The 23,215-nt window shown below is 41.0% G+C and overlaps 2 protein-coding genes across 13 annotated transcripts in view; one reads left to right on the forward strand and one right to left on the reverse strand.

Moving 5' to 3' along the window:
- LOC139166905 (uncharacterized) overlaps positions 1-23,215 on the forward strand; it is a 984,072-nt gene that overhangs the window by 143,835 nt on the left and 817,022 nt on the right. The window lies entirely within an intron of this gene.
- Positions 21,641-23,215, reverse strand: part of SEPTIN10 (septin 10) — a 56,201-nt gene continuing 54,626 nt past the window's right edge. For all 12 annotated transcript variants that reach the window (XM_070751101.1, XM_070751104.1, XM_070751097.1 and 9 more), the window contains one exon: positions 21,641-22,912. In XM_070751101.1, the coding sequence (XP_070607202.1) occupies positions 22,897-22,912 (16 nt within the window). In that variant the 3' untranslated portion in view covers positions 21,641-22,896. The remainder of the gene's footprint in view (positions 22,913-23,215) is intronic.

A 23,215-nucleotide genomic window follows, 5' to 3' on the forward strand; every position in this document is an offset into this window, starting at 1 on the left:
AACACAACCCCAAACTTTGCCCGAAGTTTCAAAAAATTTCAGGTTCGTGTTCGGCATACCGAAAACCCCAAAATTTGGTATGGACCCGAATTGTGCACGTTCGGTTCGCCCATCACTATTTAGGAAGTGCAGCTGTTCACAGATTCAATTTTTTTTAAAAAAAGGTGAATATGGCAGATGCATAATTAAACACTTTTTCGGCTGATTAAGTGCTGCTTGGCTTTTCCCCCCTGTTTTTAATAAGATCATTAAACCAACTCTTAGTCATATGAAGACAAGACCAGAGGTGAACAACCTCAGATTGTGACTGATTTTCCTGCTGTTTACTTTCAGCAATCATGGTTTCCTGAAAGAACCTGTCTAAATGTCTGTGAAAAGGGAGATTACAGTATTGACTTTTACAGAGCTATAAAAATGTCTCTAAATGTTTCTAGCTAGCAGTTTCTGCTCTAATACAGTTGCAGAGAACAGCAAAGTCAAGACAAGATCTGGAAGAACAAGATAACTCTAGGCTAAGACTGACCTAAAACGAGGTCAAATCTGCAAAACACAACCTACAGATCACAGCAAATGGCTGCTGAGAAGTTTAGCTGACAATGAAGTAAATGCCCAGAGGGTAGAATGCGGTGCTGCCTGTGCGATGGGAAAAGGAGGGTTTTTTTCTCTAACCTCATCACTTTATTTATCTTAATGTATCCCATCTTTATTTTATGTAAACGTGATATGTACTACAGGTAGTTTTTGACTTGTGACTAGAATTGAGCTCAGAATTTATGTTGCTAAGTGACAAATTTGTTAAATGGGTTTTGCCCCATTTTACGACTTCCGACCCCTGTCCTATTGTCTCTCTGTTGTGGTTAGCTCTGGCCCAGCTCCTGCCCCAAGGAATGTGCAGGTGGATGTGGGGGAAACATCCACATGCCGCAGGCCTGTTTTGCTCCCGATGGAATCTGCCGACGAAGCCTCCTCTGACCAAGGAAGCGTGAGTGACAGGGAAGAGGGGAGTTTGGCAGACAGCCCAGGAGGAGATCAATCATCTGTATCACCCTTGGATTCTGAACAAGAATTAATGACACATCCACACATGCGTAGAGTGATGCATAGGAGACAACAACTGAAGGATTATTACAAGAGAAAATGAGGCCACCTGTGGTTGGGTGGGGCTGCTGTAATTAGTGCTACAGATAAAAAGAACAGCGTGCTGGTTTAGCCTTGTGGCAGTTTATCTGATTCATTGTTTTGTCAAGATCATGGTTTTTGTGCTGTTCAAGATTGTGTGGGGACTCTCTGGACTTTAGAATTGGACTCAATTTCCCAGTTATTGGGTGAGCAATTGGATTGCATTTAACCTGTGCCTTGTGTGTACCAGAAAATCCCTTTGACATTTAAAAAGGGAGCTGTTTCTGTTTTTCTGTTTATAAAAACCTTTGGGTTTTCCTTTTATCGTGTGGTGTGTGTCTTCCTAGAAGAATTACCCTGTAATTACGGGCAGTTGAAACACGCCGGCAGAACACTCTCCTATATCCAATATATCTTCTCTTCTATCCCTATATCTTTCTTCTATTCTCTCATTGATTATTTTATCCTATACTCTCTCTTCTATTCTTTCTCTAATTCTATTTCCTTGAAGGTGTCCTCTATTACCTTCATTGTGTATTATTGTGTATTGGACAAAATAAATAAATAAATTAAATAAATAATTTTTTAAAGTAAATCACCTCAGTTGTTAAATTACAACACGGTTGTCCAAAGGTGCTTTCTTTCAAGAGGCAACTGGACTTTTTCTGGTTTCTCTTTGAAGACGTTTTGCTTCTCATCTAAGAAGCTTCTTCAGCTCGGACTGGATAGTGGAGAGTGAAAGAATTTATTCTGGTCTTTTGCATTCTTTGTCTGCAAGGAACATAAATCCTTCCATTCCTTACTAGCCAGTCAGAGCTGAAGAAACTTCTTGGATGAGAAGCAAAACATCTTCAAAGAGAAACTAGAAAGTCCAGTTTGCCTCTTGAAAAAGCACTTTGGGGACAACCATGACCTGGATGATTGAGAATCTCCACAGACCATTGTAACACCATTGTTAAGTGACTCTGGCTTCCCCATTGATTTAGAAGGTCACTGTTATGTTCTAGCACCAAGACCCTCAAGAATCAAATGGAGACCAATGAGTGTAGATAATAAAATATTTACTACGTACAATTTAGATTAGATAGATAGAGAGAGAGAGAGCAATAGAGAGATAGATAGATATAGATAGATAGATAGATAGATAGATAGATGATAGATAGAGATAGATAGATAGATAGATAGATAGATGTAGATAGAGATAGATAGATAGATAGATAGATAGATAGATGTAAATAGGTAGGTAGATAGATAGATAGATAGAAAGAAAGAAAGAAAGATAGATAGATAGATAGATAGATAGATAGATGTAGATAGAGATAGATAGATAGATAGATAGATAGATGTAAATAGGTAGGTAGGTAGGTAGGTAGGTAGATAGATAGATAGATAGATAGATAGATAGATAGATAGATAGATAGATAGATAGATAGATATACTGTAGATATATATTTACAAGAAACGTCTTTTGAATAAAGTAAAAGTATCTAAAAGTCTTTTGCCGAAATTAGCAAGGAGAGTTCTATCAGCTGGCAAGAGTCCCAGAAAAAGAGATAACAGAAATAATAATTACCCAGCTGGAATTAATCAAACGCAAAGCTGCACAGGAATAATCTTGAAGCTTAGAGTTCTTCTTAAAGCCAAATATGTTCTTTCAAATGCAAGGCAATGATCATGAAACTAGAAGCCAGAATAATCTGTTGTTCTCTGCACTGGGGCATGGCTCTGCTCACTCTTAAGTACCCTAAGGGTGCGGCCCAATAGTCCCCAGCACTACTCCTGATTGACTCTCTTCTTAGCCAACCATTCATGTCTTCTAGATGCCCTTCGAACCCTGGCATCCAGAAGAGGCTCCTCCTCTTCCCCTGAGTTACTCAGCACAGGAAATGCAAAGTCATTCTTCACATGAAGTGTTGATTCACTCATCGCAGGAAGTGCAGAAGGCCCTGGTTGTTCTGCCCTGACTCCTCATCCACTTCACTGTTCATCTCAGGTGTCAAGAACCCGGGATGTCTGTGCCGCACCTCCACAGTCTCTGCATCCTCAAAGCCCATGGTTATTTGTTCAGGGCGCAAATGAACCACAACAGTCACAAAAGGGGATCACATGATCCAGGACACTGCAAGCATCATAAATATGAACCAGCTGTCAAGCATCCGAATGTAAAGCATGGGATGCTACCATGGTCACAAGTGTGAAAAATGATCGTAAGTTACTTTTTTTAGTGCAATTGTAAATTCAAACAATCAGATTTTTTGGCACTGTGAGTCCATATGGCTATTAGGTGCAGCCACGCCGTGTGGGAGGAAGTGAACCAGCATCAAGGTAGGTTAGAACCCACCCCTGTGTATTATGATTGGTAATTAAACAATAGAGGAAATAATTGGTGCAGGAGGAAGGAAGAATGGATGCCATTAGAGATCCACTTAGCTTCAAACTCAAGTTCTACCATTAGTAAGGAAAGTGAAGCCAGAAAGAGATTGACATTTCAGCAACAGCACAAACCAAAATTACAGTGGTACCTCTACTTATGAACTTAATTCGTTCCATGACCAGGTTCTTAAGTAGAAAGGTTTGTAAGAAGAAGCTATTTTTCTCATAGGAATCAATGTAAAAGCAAATAATACGTGCAATTGGAAACCACAGAGAGGGGGGAGGCCCTGTTTCCTCCCAGGAGATTCCTAGAGAGGCCCCACAGAGGCTTCTCCCTGCCTTTTCCAGCCCTGTTTTCTCCCCGGAGATTCCTAGAGAGGCCCTCACCTTTTCCGGTTATAGTTTCGGAGGCTCGGGATTGTAAGTGGGAAATGGTTCTTGAGAAGAGGCAAAAAAATCTTGAATACCCGGTTCTTATCTAGAAAAGTTTGTAAGTAGATGTGTTCTTAGGCGTACCACTGTATAGCTGCAAATCAATCCTCAAATTTCTCCAGAAAAGAAAATGAAAGTCCTTGAAATGGCCTTCACACTCCCCATATTAGAAGATTATTGCAAATCAAACCTGCAAAGTGCATGGCAAAAATCCAAGAATATTTCTGAACTAGAAAAATTCTTCAATAATTCCATTCTTCAAAGGGGATAATCCCCAAATCCAGAAACGAAATATTCCTATCTAAACGAAACTTTGGATTCCTTTAGATCTTTGGAAACTTTTATTTCTGCCGTAGAAGATATCATAGCATCATTACTTCACAACCAGAAAAATATCTATACCTCTGTAGTTGCCATGCTGTTTTGGTTTGTGTTGTTTTGACTCAGTAAACATCTGCCTATAAATGAGAAATCTGAATTCAGGTTTGCAGAAAAACATTGTGCTTAACTCTGCATCCTGTCATCCTCTATTCCCATTGGAGTCAGTGAATTTGATGAAGGGTAACTAAACGTTTGCATACAATTGTGTTTTTTCAAGGTTGGGCATTTATTCATCTTTGTAATATAAGTAGTATATTTCTTCCTGTATGCCAATGGGCTGCCCAGTAGGTAATTACAGAATTATAGATTTGGAAGGTGCCACTGGGCCCGATTCCCTCCTCAGGGAAAAATAGCCAGTTCATTTTAAAGCAGGATGAAAATCCACTGCCAAGTATTCTGTTTCTGTTAATAAAATTATTCAGAATCTGCTACTTTAAATTCTGTTCTGTAATGCTTTACAGAAACACTTGTCATAGTCAAGAAAAAAGTAACTCATCTTTCTTCCTACTTAAGATACTTTTGCAAAAATATGAATTTTCTCGCTGCTGCAGCAAAAAGATAAAGACATTTTTAATGCTTATTGCTGGAAGTGAGACACACGGATTAAAGCGTTGTAACCTGAAGCTTCAGGTTCCTTTTCGATACTATCGTACATGCTTCTAAGTCAGTGTTTCCCAACCTTGGCCACTTGAAGATATTTGGACTTCAACTCCCAGAATTCCTCAGCCAGCGTTCGCTGGCTGGAGAATTCTGGGAATTGAAGTCGAAATATCTTCAAGTGGCCAAGGTTGGGAAACCCTGTTCTAAGTAATGGAAATACTGCTAAGGTTCTCAAACCTACAAGAAAAAATGGGTTCAAGCTGATTACAACTGCTGAACCCACTGAAATAAAAAATAGTCTGACAGAGAAGATAAACACATAAACACATTACAAAAAAGTTGTTGAGACTTTGGGGAAAAATGCAAAGAAGTCAGAGCAACTGAGATGATTACTTATTTTGTGTTCTGCCGGCGTGTCCCAACCACCCGTAATTACAGGGTAATTAGTCCAGAAAGACACACACCACACAATAGAAGGAAAACCAAAAGTCTTTATCAACAGAAAAGCAGAAAAAAAATCCCTTTTAAAATGTCAAAGGGATTTTCTGATACACACAAGGCACAGGTTAAATGCAATCCAATTTCTCACCCAGTAACTGGGAAATTGAGTCCAATTCCAAAGTCCTGAAAGTCCACACACAGTCTTGAACAGGGAAACAGCAAAACCACGATCTTGACAAAACTATGAATCAGATAAACTTCCACAAGGCTAAATCAGCACGCTGCTCTTTTTATCTGTAGCACTAATTACAGCAGCCCCACCCAACCACAGGTGGCCTCACTTATCTCCTGTAATAATCCTTCAGTTTTTCTCTTCTATGCATCCCTCTCCGCATGCGTGGGTCTGTCATAAGTTATTGTTCAGAATCCAGGGATGATAAGGAAGATTGATCTCCTGGGCTGTCTGCCAAACTCCCTCTTCCCTGTCACTCACGCTTCCTTGGTCAGAGGAGGCTTCATCGGCAGATTCCATCAGGAGCAAAACAGGCCTGCGGCATGTGGATGTTTCCCCCACATCCACCTGCACATTCCTTGGGGCAGGAGCTGGGCCAGAGCTAACCACAACAATTTTGATTTCTCCTTCACCTTCAAAAAAGGCTAGAAATTTAGAACTCATTCTTGTTTGTTGAATAAAGGAAAGCATAGTTGCACACTTGTGAAAATTTTTGACTTTCAATTTCCATCCCAGAATTGTGTGTTACCCAATCAAGGTTGGTTCGTCAAGCCAAAGCCATATTTTATTGAAGCCTCTGGCCTGCCACATTTAAATGCTTTAGAATGTTTCTTGCTGTGGAAACTTGTGTGTGTGTGTGTGTGCGTGCATGGCTGCATGCCATGACACATTCCTTTTAGGTTCTCAAGGTCAGCCTTTGTTCAGCATCTGGCCGGAAGCTGCTGGGAGTTGCAAGATATGGTGGCACTAAAATGTATGGTTCATGTGATGGGCTTGTGGGAGGAGATGCAAGGAAATGAACTCTAACCCAGGTGGAGATACCCTCATAGCTTTAGATTCAGGTTTCTCCAGTTGTGCTAACATGGTCCGGTTAATAAATTGGAACTTTGAAGAAGGCCAAATCTTGGACTCTGATTTATTTCTCGGATGGTATTTGGAACGCTGAAAACAGATCTTGCAATCTCATAAAATGTGCCAAATTACAAAAACCCTGAGGTAGTTGTTGTTTGCTGGGAGCTTCTGCACAGAACCAAGCATTGGATGCCGTGAAAACTGACCCCCCTTGGAGCATCTCTGCTGTTGTCATTAGGGAGCTCCTGGCAGCTTATAAGAAACTTTCTTGGTCTGTATGCTTTTTATGTTATGCTTTTAAATCTGTTTGCCTGAATTAAGAAGAAAGCTTAAAAATCCCATGAGCTTATTATTCTCCGAACTGCCCAGAATCTTAGCTAGAGGTTCTCCTGAGACCCCGTGAACCCCCAGCAGCCCACCCCAGACTTATTGCCTCTGTCTCCAAAAGAATTGGCAAAACAGGACCTTCCCTAGTTTCTCGCACTGTAAAGATGAGGGGCAACAGATATTTATTTATTTTTTATTATTTATGAATTGGACTTATATGTTGTCCTTCTCCATGGACTCGGGGCGGCGTACAACATTTTGGTAAAAGGATACAATAAGTAAAACATTTCTAGGCCAATTAATAGAATAATAATAATTATTATTATTATTATTATTATTATTGTTGTTGTTGTTGTTGTTGTTATTGTTATTATTATTATTTATTATATTTGTATGCCCCTCTCCGCAGACTCAGGGTGGTTTACAACAGTGATAAAACAATATACAATAACAAATCTAATATTAAAAGTCTAAAATAACAATTTAACATTAAAAGCCTAAAAACCCCGTTATTTAAAAAGCATACACACAAACATACCATACATAAAACTACATAGGCAAGGGGAGATGTCTCAGTTCCCCCATGCCTGACGGCAGAGGTGGGTTTTAAGAAGTTTACGAAAGGCAAGGAGGGTGGGGGCAATCCTAATCTCCGGTGGAGCTGGTTCCAGAGGGTCGGGGCCGCCACAGAGAAGGCTCTTCCCCTGGGTCCGACCAACCAACATTGTTTAGTTGACGGGACCCGGAGAAGGCCAACTCTGTGGGACCTAACCGGCCGCTGGGATTCATGCGGCAGAAGGCGGTCTCGCAGATATTCTGGTCCGGTGATAAAAATTGTCTTAAAAACTAAACATTTAAAATCATTTAAAATCAAAAAGTCCCATACATACTATATATGTAACCATGAGTCCTTGAAGAGGGGTGGCATACAAATCTAATAAATAATAATAATAATAATAATAATAATAATTATTATTATTATTATTATTATTATTATTATATACTATATATAGATATACTTTCAGACATGCAACATTCTGTTAGTGTTACCTTACAATTAAGTTAGAGCTAGTATTTATGAGGGTACTTCTTCTCTGGATTACCTCAGAAGACTGACTGGGAGACACCAAGCATGCTTTCTTACTGTCCCGGAGACCAGTATTGGGTTCCTACTGATACGGTTGAGGATGGCGCACCGATAGAGAACGTTGCACTTGTGTACACAGCTTCTCTTCTCCTGCATGCGTGTGTGTGCGTCCCAGTGTGGTTTTGCTTCTGGGCATGTGCAGGAAGCAAAATCTCACGAGGGGACATGCGCGTGAGAGAGATTTCGGCAATTGTTTGCTTCTGCACATGCGCAAAAGCAAAAAAAATCACTGAAATCTTGCACGCGCATCCCTGTTTTTCTCCCAATGGAATCTGCTGATGAAGCCTCCTCTGACAGGGAAGAGGGGAGTTTGGCAGACAGCCCAGGAGGAGATCAATCATCTGTATCATCCTTGGATTCTGAACAAGAATTAATGACACATCCACATATGCGTAGAGTGATGCATAGGAGACAACAACTGAAGGATTATTACAAGAGAAAATGAGGCCACCTGTGGTTGGTTGGGGCTGCTGTAATTAAGGCTGCTGCTATAAATAGCAGCGTGAGGGTTTGGCCATTGTGAAAGAGTATCTGATCGCAGTTCTTCAGGAATCATGTGTTGCTGTTTTCTGGACTTTGTTTGTTGATTTTTCACGCCTTTGAAACCAAAGCAGAGCAAAGTGTGTGTGTGTCTCACTTCATTGGAAGAAGAAGGGGTGTGAAGTTTCTTCACAGCTGCTAGCTAAGTACTTAATGACTGTTTAAGGGAAATTGTACAGATTACCCAGTTGTTTTGGGATGACTGCTCTTTGCAATACAAAAAGAGTGCTTAGTTTATTTTGTATTTTGTGATAAAGAACATTGTCTTGAATTTTCAAACGTGTGTGTGTATCTGCAATTTGTACCCTTGAATTTTCGAGAGGCTCCTACCATAGAGACCGGAAGAACACTGTCTATACATACGATAACAATAAAGTATTTATTATTATTTATTATTATTATATTCTAAATATTTAGCGTATCAGATACCAATTCAGAAGAAGACAACTTTTTGAAAAATGCCAAGTAAATAAGAATAGCTATGAATTTTGGCTACAAACAGCTTTTGGTAATGCACAACCCGCTGTAAATAAAGACATATATTTAGAGCAGAAAACAGCGTAAGGTGTGATTTCTCTGCATGCAGAAATCAGCCCTAAATTCCTCTGACAGAGCTATTTAGGGTAGTGGTCACTGCTGCTGATGTGTTTAAAAGCCTTGCAATCCATCCTTTGTTACATGTAGCTCCGAAAGCAAGTATGTGTTTTATCCTCCCTCTCCAAAGTCCGCATGTGCACGTGATGGTTTTCAAAATAACTGATAGTTTGGCTCTGGTGCCATAAAGAATGTGTTCTTTTGAAAGGAGTCTGCCAAATTTAGGAAACAAGATGACGGAGCAAAAATAGCAGCAGAATCCAATCTCTTAGTGTGCGCCACCATTTTGCATTCTGCGCTCATTCACCTTTTGCACCACCGGCTGCAATCTCCATATTTTAGAGAGGTTTTATTGCTACCTCTCTCTGTTGGGAGGTGGGGGGAGGAAAGTCAATTAGGTCGACCAATGAACTGGGACACAGTCTTTGAGTAATGGCCTGAATCGGTGGCCTGCACCAGAGATGTAAGCACAAAGCAGCACCGTTTGCCACTTCAGCTGCCTTATGGGCCAGCCATTAACATTAATCCAAAGAAACTACGAGTAATAAAATGAAATCTGCATTACGCCTCTTACTCTAGATTTGGAAACTGCGTTCAATAAAGGCTCCAGCCTTTAGCCTTTAAAGGGGATTCCCCAAAATTGGAAGAGATGGATAATTTATATTTAAAGTCATAGTCAGATATTCAATGTACTGACTATGCCCTGTGAGATGCAGGACAATGTTTTTGGGTGGCAACATGTCCCATAGTCTTTTAAGTACAGTGGTGCCTCTACTTACAAACTTAATTTGTTCTGTGACCAGGTTCTTAAGTAGAAATGTTTGTAAGAAGAAGCAATTTTTCCAATAGGAATCAATATGCGTGCCATTGGGAAAACCACAGGGCGAGCGGAGACCATGTTCCCTCCCAGGAGATTCCTAGGGAGGCCCCACTGAGACTTCTCCCTGCCTTTTCCAGCCCTGTTTCCTCCCAGAAGATTCCTAGGCCCCTCTAGGGGCTTCTCCCTGCCTTTTCCAGTTACAGTTTTGGAAGCTCGGGTTTGTAAGTGGAAAATGGTTCTTGAGAAGAGGCAAAAAAATCTTGAACATCCGGTTCTTATCTAGAAAAGTTTGTAAGTAGAGGCACCACAGAGGTAGAGGTACCACTGTATGTGATATACCAGTGATAGCAAACCATTTTTCCTCGGGTACCGAAAGCACAAGTGCATGTGTGATAGCACAAGCATATGTGCCCACATTCATAATACAATGCTCTCATGTGCCTGCTACCTGCACATGCATGACCCCCCCACACACATACCCCTGCTTTCCATGCATGCATGTGCAAATCTCCTAATGCCCCATTTTGGGTCAGGCAGGCCTTTTCGAAGCCTCTGGAGTCTGGAAATGGGCCATTTCCTGACTTCCGGTGGTCCCAGTTGGCCGATTTTTTGCCCTCCCCAGGCTCCAGAGGCTTTCTTGGAGCCTGGAAAGTGTGAAAATGGCCTCCTGTGCTGCCCGGATTCCCTCTGGAGGTTGGAAATGTGCCCTGTACATACCTGGCATGTAAAACAGGCTGTGTGTAAACTCCTGGGAGGAGGGGAGTGGCATGGGTGGGGCCAGTTGAAAATCAGCTGGCTGGTAGACACATGTGCACTGGACCTGAGCTTGGGCAACATCTTGTGTTTCCATGCATATGGCTCTGCATACCACCTGTGGCACTCATGCCATAGGTCCACCATCACGGTGATATATGATTCGTGCATGCAATATAGCCACAGTGGCAGGCTGGTAAATGTTTAAAAATTGGTTCAGCTGGCTCACTTGTGTCAATGTGCTGTGCTACTAGCTGCTCTGCTCCCAGCCACTGACCAAATTTCAGAGAATTGAATCCTCAGTTCTTGTTGGTACAAGCCGGCTCCAGCATGCCAATGAAGGTACCATTCACGCAAGATGCATGATTTATTTTTCTCACAATCAGTCATGAAAAGACAGAAAAATCTATGACAACTTTTTTTTTGGCATATCAGCGCACACCATCTCATACCATAAAACGATAATTATTAAATGGAATTTGGTGCAAATGCTGCAAGAGCCTCATGCCTACAAAACAAGTCATACATTTAACTAAGAACAAGCAACTTAACCATGTATGTGTCTTCGCATACACACATTAATGCACACATACTTAAGCAACATTATATACACACTTCAGAGTTCAATGGAATTTCATACGAGGATAATAATGGTGATTGAAAAATAATGGTACAGTGATCCCTTGACCTTTGCGGGTCCGACAAAAGGGCTATACCACGGGTTTTCAAAAAATGTTAATGGAAAAAATAATCCGCATTTTTTTTAACACCACAGGTTTTCCCGATCTGTCCCTCCCCCGGGGGCGAGCATGGAAGGCAAGCCGTGGCTTTTCTTTTCTTGTACAATGTCTCTTGCACAATTATCCGGGGGAAGCAATCACAGGAGAGGTGACAGCGGCAGGGGAGGGAGGAAAGAGAGAGGAACCCTGAACGGCCTTCCTCCTGTGCCCAAGCCACAGCTTTTCAAACATGGCACTTCCCCGGGCAGGCGGCTTTGCTCGCTGCTGCCGGGCTTGACAGCAGCCCCCCGACCGGTCACATGCACATATATCTCCTCCCCTTCTCTCCTGGTTTAAGGCACAGGTTAAAAAGGAGCGCTGGGCAAGGGGCAGGCAGTGGAGGGGCGAACGGCATCGGTGTGTTGGGGGTGCCATGCTTTTTGAACTTTTTAATGTTATATTTATGTTGTAAATATAGCATCTCTACTTCACGGTTTTTCGTTTTTCGCGGGTGGTCTTGAAACGCATTCCCTGCGAAAAATGAGGGATCACTGTATATTCAAAGGCATTTTAAGTAGCTTTGTTTTTGAGGCAAGTGAGAAGGCAATGGGTACCAACCACCAAAATTATTTTCTAAACTCAGTTGATGGACCACTGATTAACATCCAATGTGGCATTCCCGCGCCCCCCCCCCCCCCCCCCGGTGATCTGGAAGCCTGATATCATTTCATCCCATCCTTTCTTATCTCCCTTTTAGCTCCAGCTATAGAGAGAATGACTACATGGAACAGCGTGTGGATGCTTGATATAGACTCCTCTCCAGGTTTCCAACTCCTGATATTATTAGAGTAGGGAGAAGGAGGTGCTCCTTCTGGCAAAAACTACACAAGTATGCAAAACGGAAGGGAGTAGGCCCAGACAAGCCATGTTTTCTCAGGGGGATTCAAAGTCTGGACAGAACAAGAGCACTGTAATGCCAACAAAAACCAAATGGAAATGAACATTTATTTCACACTGTAGTAGATATGAGTTCCTACTGTGTTTCCCCGAAAGTAAGACAGTGTCTTACTTTCTTTTTACCCCCAAAAGCCCCACTATGTCTTACTTTCGGGGTATGTCTTACATTGGAAAAAAATTGAAAGGGTCGCGTTCCCGAAGGCATCTCTCCAGAGTCCAGAAGGGCAGCCGCGGGACAGGAGCCTCGTGAGCCCTTTTCCAAGTTCAACCTCAGGGCTCCAAGTGGCGTGCACACGTGGAGCCGCAGATGCGTGTCGGGGAAGCGTGTGTCTGGAGGGGAGGAGCCGCTCTGCGCAGTTGGGCAGCCCCACCTGCCTGCCGGAAAGGAAGCGGGCGAAGGAGGGCGCAGCTCCGGCCGCTCACCTCAGAGCAGGTCGGCCTCGCCGGCCGCTTGCAGCCAAGCCTCGGCAGGACTCGGTTGCTGGGACGAGCGCCTTCGCTGCAAGCCGCCGCCCGCTCGTCTCGCTTCGGACCAGCGCCGTCCTTCGCTTTGCCAAGCCGGGGAAGAGGCGGTGGCGTCGCGTTGCGGCGAAGGCGAGGGGTGCGCGGGGAGCTTGGAAGCGACGTCATCGGGCTCCCCCCCGGCAATACCCCCGTGTTTCCCCGAAAGTAAGACATATGTCTTACTTTCGGAGTACGGCTTATATTAGACGACGCCTCTGAAACCCCCGATACGTCTTACAATTGGGGGTGTCTTACTATCGGGGAAACAGGGTACTGGTGACATCATATTGATGTCACAAAATCGATTCAGTCCGTGGTGGTCCATTGGTTCCGCCATGTTTTATTACTATTATTATTATTATTATTATTATTATTATTTGGAATTTGGGAAGGGTTTTTTTCTTTCTTCTGAACATGCGCAGAAGCCGGGTTTCTGGCACTGCACATGCGTCACCATCTTGTTTTTAGCTTTTAAAAAATTATTATTATTTTCAGATATTTCGGCAGAGCTACGTGGCATTGGAGGAAGCAAACCGAGAGCAAGAAAAGTTAGAACCCAGCCCTCCACTGTAGCCTTTACAAATGGGTACTCCTTGCGTAGAATAGATGCAACCCGATAAGTCCTCAGTAATATGCTCTTTTTCCACCACCATCATTCACACATTCTCTCCTGTTGCAAGCTGAACGTTGAATACACTTTACTTGGATGTATTTGACAAATCAGGCATTAATCCCTTCTTCCTGCCCTTCTATCTCTTTCAGCAAATTCATTATAGCATGCAAAATCCTCCACTGGTAAAGCTGGAAAACAAATAGATCTACATTTCCAAAGAATTTGTATAGTGGATTACATCAGATCATGTTTTTTACATGGTTTGTGTTAAAGCTGACAGCAGCACTATTATTGGACTGGGAAAAAGAGACTTTCTTCCCGCTAATGAGTGTATAATTGTATTTTCTGCCCCAAATCTTATAGATGATAATAGATTGATCCACCATAAGCTTAATTGAATGTGATTTTCAATTGCATTGAAACTCTTCTGTGAATATTTTTCAGTAGTGGAGGGGAAAAAATTAAAGGATAGATTATGAATAAATTGGATTGGATTTACCTAAATACAAATGATTAAAATGCAGTTTCCATTTGAGGAGTATTTTTCTAACTTACTTCGACTCGTCATATCACTAAAATAACTTGACCCAACAGGAGGACATTTTTTTCTCTTTTCTTCACTTTTTATCTACTCTTCTTGATGAGGGGGAAGCTACATGGGAAATGTTGCCTAGCAACCTAATCTCTCTCCAAAATGGAGCAGAAAAGCAGGGTTTAGTGGGAGTTCCCATGTCTTTCATGAAGGACTATACAGCACTGAGTTCAATGAATGAAATACCCAATTGCTGAAGCTTCGGGCTCACACAGTTCAAAATACTGTAGTTGACCTGCTGTGTTCTGATTACACTTGCTTTAATGCTATATTGATGCATCTAATTTTAATTATGTTAATTAGCACGTGCGTTTTGGAAGAGGTCAGCTAGTATAAAACATATGAGTCTGTTTTACACTGGCTGGCTTCACCCAAATCTTTGTTTCTCTATGTAAGATGTAGATAAAATTGGGAAGATTAATAGCCTTTATCTCCATCAAGAGAGAAAAGTCTAGGCCAAGAAATTCCTATCTGAGCCTCGTATTCCACTTCATTCTGCAGCTGAAAGCCCTAGATCCATCTGGATGTTTCCCAGGTCCTTTGAGAAGATCTCTGGTAGCCTTTATAATAGTTTGGGGTTCAATGGGAACCTCCTTATTTCCCATGACTTTTAATCCCACTTTTATTTTTTGCTGTTGGTTTTGGCATTTAGCTACAGTAGATATCTGCATGATTATTATTATTATTATTATTATTATTATTATTATTATTATTATTAGATTTGTATGCCGCCCCTCTCCATAGACTCGGGGCGGCTTGCAGCAATGATAAAAACAATATATAATGACAAATCTAATAGTTAGAATCTAAAATAACAATAATACATTTAAAAAGTCTAAAAAACAAAAAACCCCAATATATAAAAACATACATACAGTCATATCATACACAAAAAACTACATAGGCAGGGGGAGATGTTTCAATTCCCCCATGCTTGATGACAGAAGTGGATTTTAAGGAGTTTACGAAAGGCAAGGAGGGTGGGGGCAGTTCAAATCTCTGGAGGGAGCTGATTCCAGAGGGTCAGAGCTGCCACAGAGAAGGCTCTTCCCCTGGTCCTGCCAAACGACATTGTTTAATTGACGGGACCCGGAGGAGACCAACTCTGTGGGACCTAACCGGTCGCTGGGATTCGTGCGACAGAAGGCGGTCTCGTAGATACCCTGGTCCGGTGCCATGAAGGGCTTTATAGGTGATGACCAACACTTTGAATTGTGACCGGAAACTGATCGGCAACCAATGCAGACTGCGGAGTGTTGGAGTAACATGGGCATATTTGGGAAAGCAAAGATTTCCCTTTACCCCAATAATACATTAACATTTCTGTTTACTAGCTGCTCTGGAGAAGTAGTACTGTATAAAAAAAAGCTTATTAATTAAATTAATTAATTAATTATTACTGACGTGATCCATCACACAAGAATTGCATGTTCATGGGTCAATAGTCAAAACCGATCTATTGACATCAACATTAAGTAACATCCCCAGGGAATCCCGTGTGTGTGTGTGTGTGTGTGTGTACCAAGAGCCCACCATCACAGTAAAGGGACAAAAGCTACAAGCAGTGTACCAATTTACCTACCTTGACAATTGACATTGAGGTCAACTGCAGAATCATCAAGGCAAGCTCTGCATTTGAGAGACTAATGACCAACGTGTGGAATCGACATGGAATAAGCCTTGCTACAAAGACCAAAGTCTACCAAGCAGTGGTGCTAACTACCCTGTTGTATGCCAGTGAGACTTGGACTGTATACAGGTGTTCTGTCTGGGTGCCCCCAGACTTCAACACCAACTGGAAAAAGCAGCCAGACACGCTGGTAAAAGCAAAAGCACTTTATAGTTTGAAAAATAAACACAGAGAAAAACCTGTTCTTCCCAACAGGCAGGCTATGAGACTTCACAGCAGAGTCCTGATGGCCAGACAATACAGCAGACTTCTTGCTGGCACACCCACCACTGTAGAGAATAAGACCCACACCTTTTCCCCCCAAGGTTTCAGTATTCAAAGTCACAAACCAGAATTCCAAGACACCAAAGATCACAGCCAGGTCCCAGGACTCCCAAAGATAATACTCCACAAGCCAGGTCTGCCTTTTCAGCCTTTCCAGAGAGCACCACACCCAAACCCAGCTGTTGCCTCTTTAGTGCTGAAAGTACCTGGCTAATTGTCCCCTTCGTTGTGTTGCTCTTCTCTGCCGGAGATCGATTATTGCTTGTGCATTTTCATCTAAGGAATCCAGGCTGCTTGCTGAGGAGAGCCCCCTCTCGGGGGACTCTGGCTGTCCTCCCTCTCCCTCAGCCTGAGATTCCTCCTCCCCGTCTGCCTGAACCTCCTGTTCCTCATCCTCCCCCTCTGAGCAGGAAGCCGGCAGAGGATCAGCCGTTCCCTGAGGGGCCTCAGACGGAATCACAACAACAGGAAACATGCTAGGCAATTTAACCACTACCACACGACCTGCTTCCATAGAATTCAGAGGACCTGGTAGGCCTGCCATCAATTCCCACCCTGCTAATGAAAGCCCAGATATGCTGGGCAGGCCATGTTGCTAGGATTGATTGATTGGTTTGTTTGTTTATTTATTTATTAGATTTGTATGCCGCCCCTCTCCAAAGACTCGGAGCAGCTCACAACAACAAAACAGTACAAATCTGACATCACCATCAGGTTGCTACCAGTCTAGGCAAACCAGTCCAAACCCAGAGAAACCCATCTCTGGGCCTGAGTCTTAAAAAGACCCAATGGGAAGGAGATTCCTAGCAAAGTTGTCATCTTTTGACTCTTTTCACGGCCTGCTCAAAAGAAACTCAATTTGGGCCTCTCCACAATCATTCCATATCTGATCCGTTTTTAGCCACCAAGTTCTTCCCGGAATGGAAAAGAGCTGCTTGATCTGGAAATAAATCACCTAAAAGGTTGCTTCTTCTGTCTCAAGATAAGGCTTTTTGCTGAACTAAACATTTGTGTTATCTAGTTTTGTAGTTTCACCATACAGATGTACTTTACTGCATTTTGATTATATCAATTACCCTTTCATACATTGTTTAAACATAATACAAGAAAGATAAGTTAGAAAGTTTTAATAAATACTCATCTGACAGAATATGTTTTTACAATTTTTGTTACCAATCCCTTTTAACTGAAGATGTTGCGAATTAAAAATTAGTCCTTGTTGTGTTGTAGTAGGCTGTAACTATTCATAGTTTTGCTTTGTATCCCTTGACATTAAACACTCACGAGTAAAAAATGTTTTCATAAATTATATTTTTGCAGATCTAAAAAACCAGTTTTATTTATATACACACATAACGTGTATTTAATATATTTAAATATAAATATTGGATGTAGATTACATAAGCTTATATAAAAATATCTAGGGCATTTGATGGCCAGATTCACACTGATTCTGGAATAAAGCAGTGAGATTGTGGCTATTGAGCAGCATCTGCTGGTGGTTACTAGGCACAGTTATTTTTGAAACGGGATCTTAAAAAAAGAGAAATCAATGTCCCTTTATTAGATATTTTTGTAACGTTGCAACATGAAATATCATCTTTTCCAATGCTCTGTGTCAGCCTTGTTTTCCCATGTTAAAGGTTAATAAAAAACAACAAAGTAGGCGATTTTACTCACATTTGCAGCTAATGTCATGAACTATTTTGTTGAGACCTCAATAATTTTTCAGTGTCAATCCACGCCCTTAATCCCAGGGGTTACATTTAATTAGCTTAACCTGCCAGGATTTCATCTGCTCAAATTTAAATGTCTCCTGAAGGAAGTTCAGATGACTCCCTTTGCAGTCGTAACAACGCAATGATTTTTCCGTGCCTAACTTAAAAAGCAACGTACAAGGAACTGTAGTCACATTCTGTGAATCATCTCAGCAACGGAAAAGTTGGTTAAAGTTCATGAAACATACATGCATACGTACATACTTACATACATACATACATACATACATATGTGTGTTTATGTGAGTGTCTGTGTGTGTGTATGAGGTGTTCAAACTTCTTGGGGTACTGAAAAGTTTTTCTCAAGAAAGTAAAGAATGTTATGGAAATCTGGTTTAAAAAGAATAATGCAACATTATGGGTAGGGAAAACCCTTCCATCCTACCACCTCTCACAATACTGGACAACACAGTATCAACAGTAGAGACCTTCAAATTTCTAGGTATTATCCTATCTCAAGACCTAAAATGGTCACCTAACATCAAAAACATCATCAAAAAAGCACAACAAAGAATGTTCTTTCTGCGCCAACTCAGGAAGCTCAAACTGCCCAAGGAGCTGCCGATACAGTTCTACAAAGGAATCATTGAGTCTGTCATCTGCACCTCTATAACTGTCTGGTTTGGTTCTGCAACCCAACAAGACCAACACAGACTTCAGAGGATAATCAGAACTTCAGAAAAAATAATTGCTGTCAACCTGCCTTCCATTGAGGACCTGTATACTGCATGAGTCAAAAAAGAGGGCAATGAAAATATTTACTGACCCCCATATCCTGGACATAAGCTGTCTCAACTCCTACAGTCAAAATGTCACTACAGAGCACTGCACACCAAGACAACTAGACACTAGAACAGTTTTTCCCCAAACACCCTCACTTTGCTAAACAAATAGTTGTACCTCTACCTAAGAACGCCTCTACTTAAGAACTTTTCTAGATAAGAACTGGGTGTTCAAGATTTTTTTGCCTCTTCTTAAGAACTATTTTCTACTTAAGAACCCGAGCCCGGAAAAATTTTCCAGGAAATTTGAGAGTGGCACAAAGGCCTGGCCAGTTTCCTGCCATTTTTTTAAGCCTTAAAGTTTTGGATTTTTTTGATTCCCCTCACCTCACCTTCTGTCCACCTCCTGTTCCTCCTCCTCCTCCTCCCACCCAAATTCCGAAGTTTTATTTTTTTTTCGTAATGGGTTTGCACACATTATTTGCTTTTACATTGATTCCTATGGGAAAAATTGCTCCTACTTACAAACTTTTCTACTTAAGAACCTGGTCACGGAACAAATTAAGTAATTCCCTCAATACTGTTAAACTATTTACTAAATCTGTACTATTACTAGTAGTATTTTTCATCATTCCTATCACCCATTTCCTCCCACTTATGACTACATGACTGTAATTTGTTGCTTGTATCCTTATGATTTATATTAATATTGTTTCCTCATTGTTTATTTGACCCCTATGACAATCATTAAGTGTTGTACCTCATGATTCTTGACAAATGTATCTTTTTCTTTTATGTACAGAGCATATGCACCAAAGACAAATTCCTTGTGTGCACAATCACATTTGGCCAATAAAGAATTCAATTCTATTACAACTGTCTTGCTGTAGTTTAAAGGCACACCATTAATGTTTAGAATCAGAAAGTGTAGGGAATGAAATTTTATTTTTTCATGAGTGAAATTTACTATTTTATTTTTGCTGAAAGAGCTAATTTTTGTCCCACATTCTGCATGAAAAATACAATTTTTCATGCATATTCTTATATTTGATTTTTGTGCACCTTATTTTCCCCCCCCAGGTCCTTGTGTGGCCCCAATCTGTGTGGCTCAAATGTTCCACATTATTGGGCCTCACATATGGGTGTCAAACTCGTCATGCCACATTGCCATCAGGTGATGTATCACAATGGTTCTTTGCAGAGCTGGGGTGGTCATGGCCTGCGCATGGCACATCTGGTCTGCGGGCTGCCAGTTTGACATCTCTGGCCTAAAATAATCTTAATAAGAGTGGCCTCAGGGACTTGACATAAAATCCTTTGTTTCTGTAATGTCAGTCTGCATTAAAAAGGCTGTGAGCAACCTGCCTTATGTTTTTTACTCTCTCATCCTGCATCAAAAGCAGGCTTTATCCTAAATATATTTTTATCTAAATATATTTTTATCAAAATATACACAATGGAATTTGAAATTTATAGCTAAATTAATCTGTTCTGCTTTTATAAATAACTACTTTATGTTCTGTCGGGCTCTCTGGTAGACTTCTCCCAAAAATTCACAGGTACAAATTTCAGACACACACACGTTTGAAAATTCAAAACAATGTTCTTTATAATGAAAATTCACTTAAACCAAGCCCTCTTTTGGTATAGCAAAGAGCACTCGTCTCCAAACAAACTGGTAATTTGTACAAGTCTCATTGGTTCTGTGATACTTAGCTTGCAGCTGTGAGGCAATTCACAGTCCTTCTTTCATAAAGTGAAACACACTTTGCTCTGGTTTAGTTTCAAAGCGGGGAAAAATCAGCACACAAAGGTCAAAGTCAGTAAAGCAGTCACGAAACACAATGATCAGATAATCCTCCACAATGGCCAAACCCACAGGCTGCTATTTATAGCAGCCTCACTAATTACCACAGCCCCACCCAACCACAGGTGGCCTCATTTTCTTTGATAATAATCTCTCAGTTGTTGTTGCCTATGCATCGCTCTCCGCATGTGTGGCTGTATCATTAACTCTTGTTCTGAATCCAAGGAGGAGCTAGATAATTGATCTCCTTCTGAGCTGTCTCCCATACTCTCCTCCTCCCTGTCACTCATGTCTTCTTGGTCAGAGGAGCCTTCATCAGCAGATTCCACCGGGGGGGGGGGAAACAGGCCTGCAGCATGTGGATGTCTCCCCCACATCCACAGTCCTTGGGGCAGGAGCTGGGCCAGAGCTAACCACAACACTTTATAAGGGAAATCATCACAATTCTTTGCAACTATTGTTTCAGATCCAATAAGTGTACCCATCATTTCATTATAGCTAGCTTATATGAGCACCAGTGTCATAATGCTTGTGTGAATATTCTGAACGCACTAATTCTACACTGCTCAAAGAAATAAAGGGAACACTTAAACAACACAATATAACTCCAAGTAAATCAAACTTCTGTGAAATCAAACTGTCCACTTAGGAAGCAACACCGATTGACAATCAATTTCACATGCTGTACATTCAACTTTGTCCGGAACAAAGTATTCATTCAGATCTAGGATGTGTTAGAGTGCTGCCTTTATTTTTTTTGAGCAGTATATAAAACTGCTAGAAAGGTTAGCAATTTCCCTGATATATTTGAAGGGAACCTGCTTACCGCAACGTTCACGCATCTTCACTTGAGCCCCCTTGTTGATGGTCACAATTAGAGCAAAATGGAGGTTGTTGCATAGGCTTATGGGAACCAAGTCAATATTGATGGCAATAGAGTTCATATGTAGGATTAATAGCTGAGTATGAGTAGAGCTAATAATTTGTTAGTATGTTATTGAAGAGCTATCATGGGCCTTAGCAAGCATGAGTACCAGAAGTGGTCCTCCCCCTCTGGAATTTATAACTTCTTCCAAAAAAAAAATTCTATAAGAGAACACACAGGGGGTTTTTTTGGGGGGGGGGGGGGGAATCCAGAAAACTATTAGTATTGATCTTATTTCTTAGGGAATAATCTACCCAAACAGGATTTTAGATAGGTATTGACAATTTTGCCATCCAACTGATATTTTCTCCAGTGCCAGTGAATACATTTCTCTCATCTTTGCAGTGCTAAAGTATAATCGATGGCTCCAGTATCTGACTGGTAGTTTGCAAAGCAGTGAGACTGGGTAGAACAGTTCTATTGTCCAATAAATCAAAGCACTATTGCACTGTGGAATACTTTCTAATTGTTTAACCAAATAACTTTATTTGACAGGCTACATGTGTTTTATAAAATAATTAGCAGAAATCTAAGAGGGTTACATAAGCAACTGTTGTATTTATTAGCAAACAGGAAGCACCAGAACTACTGATTGCCTAAGTAATGAATAACTTCAAATTCAAGTTATTGCTTCTTTGAAGAACAGAACTTCTGTCCAAGTAAGCAAGCATCGGATTCAACTCTATTCAAGCTCACTTCGGTGAAAAAAAACCCCTTAATGTTAAATTATAAGAATTAAAACTGATGGAAGGCTTCGTGTCAAGGAATACTTAAGACATGTTTAAATGACTATGAAGCTATAAGAACTTTTATTAAAATTGGATCTAATTTTTAACATGACCATTCCCAGCCTTCATATGGGGTAATTTAGCCACAGATGAGAAGAGGTGGCTTAAAGAGAAGACACCCTTGCAACCAAATTAATTTTCAGTATCGGTTTTCAAGTAATGTCTGCGCTTGCATGAATACTGCAATGGTAAAAGGCAACCATGATCCACTTTAACTCTAAAGCTTGTCATCATTACAAAATTACAAAGTGCACATTTCAAAATATATTGGTTTACATTTTTTATACAGTTCCATAAAAGGCACTTTAAAGGTTATATAGCTGAGAGATCAAAAAGGCACACATTCTGTAAAACAATTATAACCTGTAGTCAATGAATACTATTATACTACAGTATTCGTAACTTAAGTGAAAGTTGTTTATATCAGGGCTTTGGTGTGCTTTAGATTCTAAGGCAAAAGGCTTCTGAGCCTGCACTGCACGAAGGTGGCACTTCTCTGCTCTTCCTTAAACTCTCCTTGCAACTAGCAGCTGTTCTCCTCCTTTATTAAGCAGTAGCAGGAAAGCAAGTTGCAGACCTGTGCTGGATTTATGCTCCAATGCACTCTGAAGCTGTCATTTGCCTTCAGATCCAAAGCACAAGAGCCTTAGTTCATAGCACAGTGGTCTTTGGTAAGGAAGACTGGTGTGCAATTTCTGTTGGCAAAAGTACATAGTTTAAGTGCAAGCTGCTGAAAAAAAGAATAAGTCCATTCGAGTGAATTCTTAATTTGACAGCAACCTATATAGTACAGGATTGCAGAACTGATTACATATTTTAATGCGGTTGCAGCGGTCAGTTTTCCAATGAACACACGATAAGAAAAAGAAAGGAGGGATCAGTCCATCTTTCTTCTTCTCAGATTTGTGAACCATTTCTTCTCCAATTCACATAAACCCGGTGCTGAAAGGGGGAAAAAAAAGATTTGTCAGTTTTGCAACACTAAAAAAATGTATCTTAAAGCAGGGGTTTCCAACCTTGGCATCTTTAAGATAGGTGGTCTTCAACTCCCAAAATTCTGGGAGCTGGAGTCCTCCGGGCTTAAAATTGCCTAGGTTTGAGACCCCTGTTTTAAAGTATCTATCAGGAGTAAAAGCAAACAGGAAGAGATGGTCCATAGCCTAAACATGGTAGGGTGGAAATAGAGCTGAGCTTCTCAATTCCTATTTTATTTCCATTTTTTTCCCATAGTAGGAACTATGTTTC

This window comes from Erythrolamprus reginae, chromosome 4 (genome assembly GCF_031021105.1).
Source record: "Erythrolamprus reginae isolate rEryReg1 chromosome 4, rEryReg1.hap1, whole genome shotgun sequence".
In the NCBI taxonomy this organism is placed as follows: domain Eukaryota; kingdom Metazoa; phylum Chordata; class Lepidosauria; order Squamata; family Dipsadidae; genus Erythrolamprus; species Erythrolamprus reginae.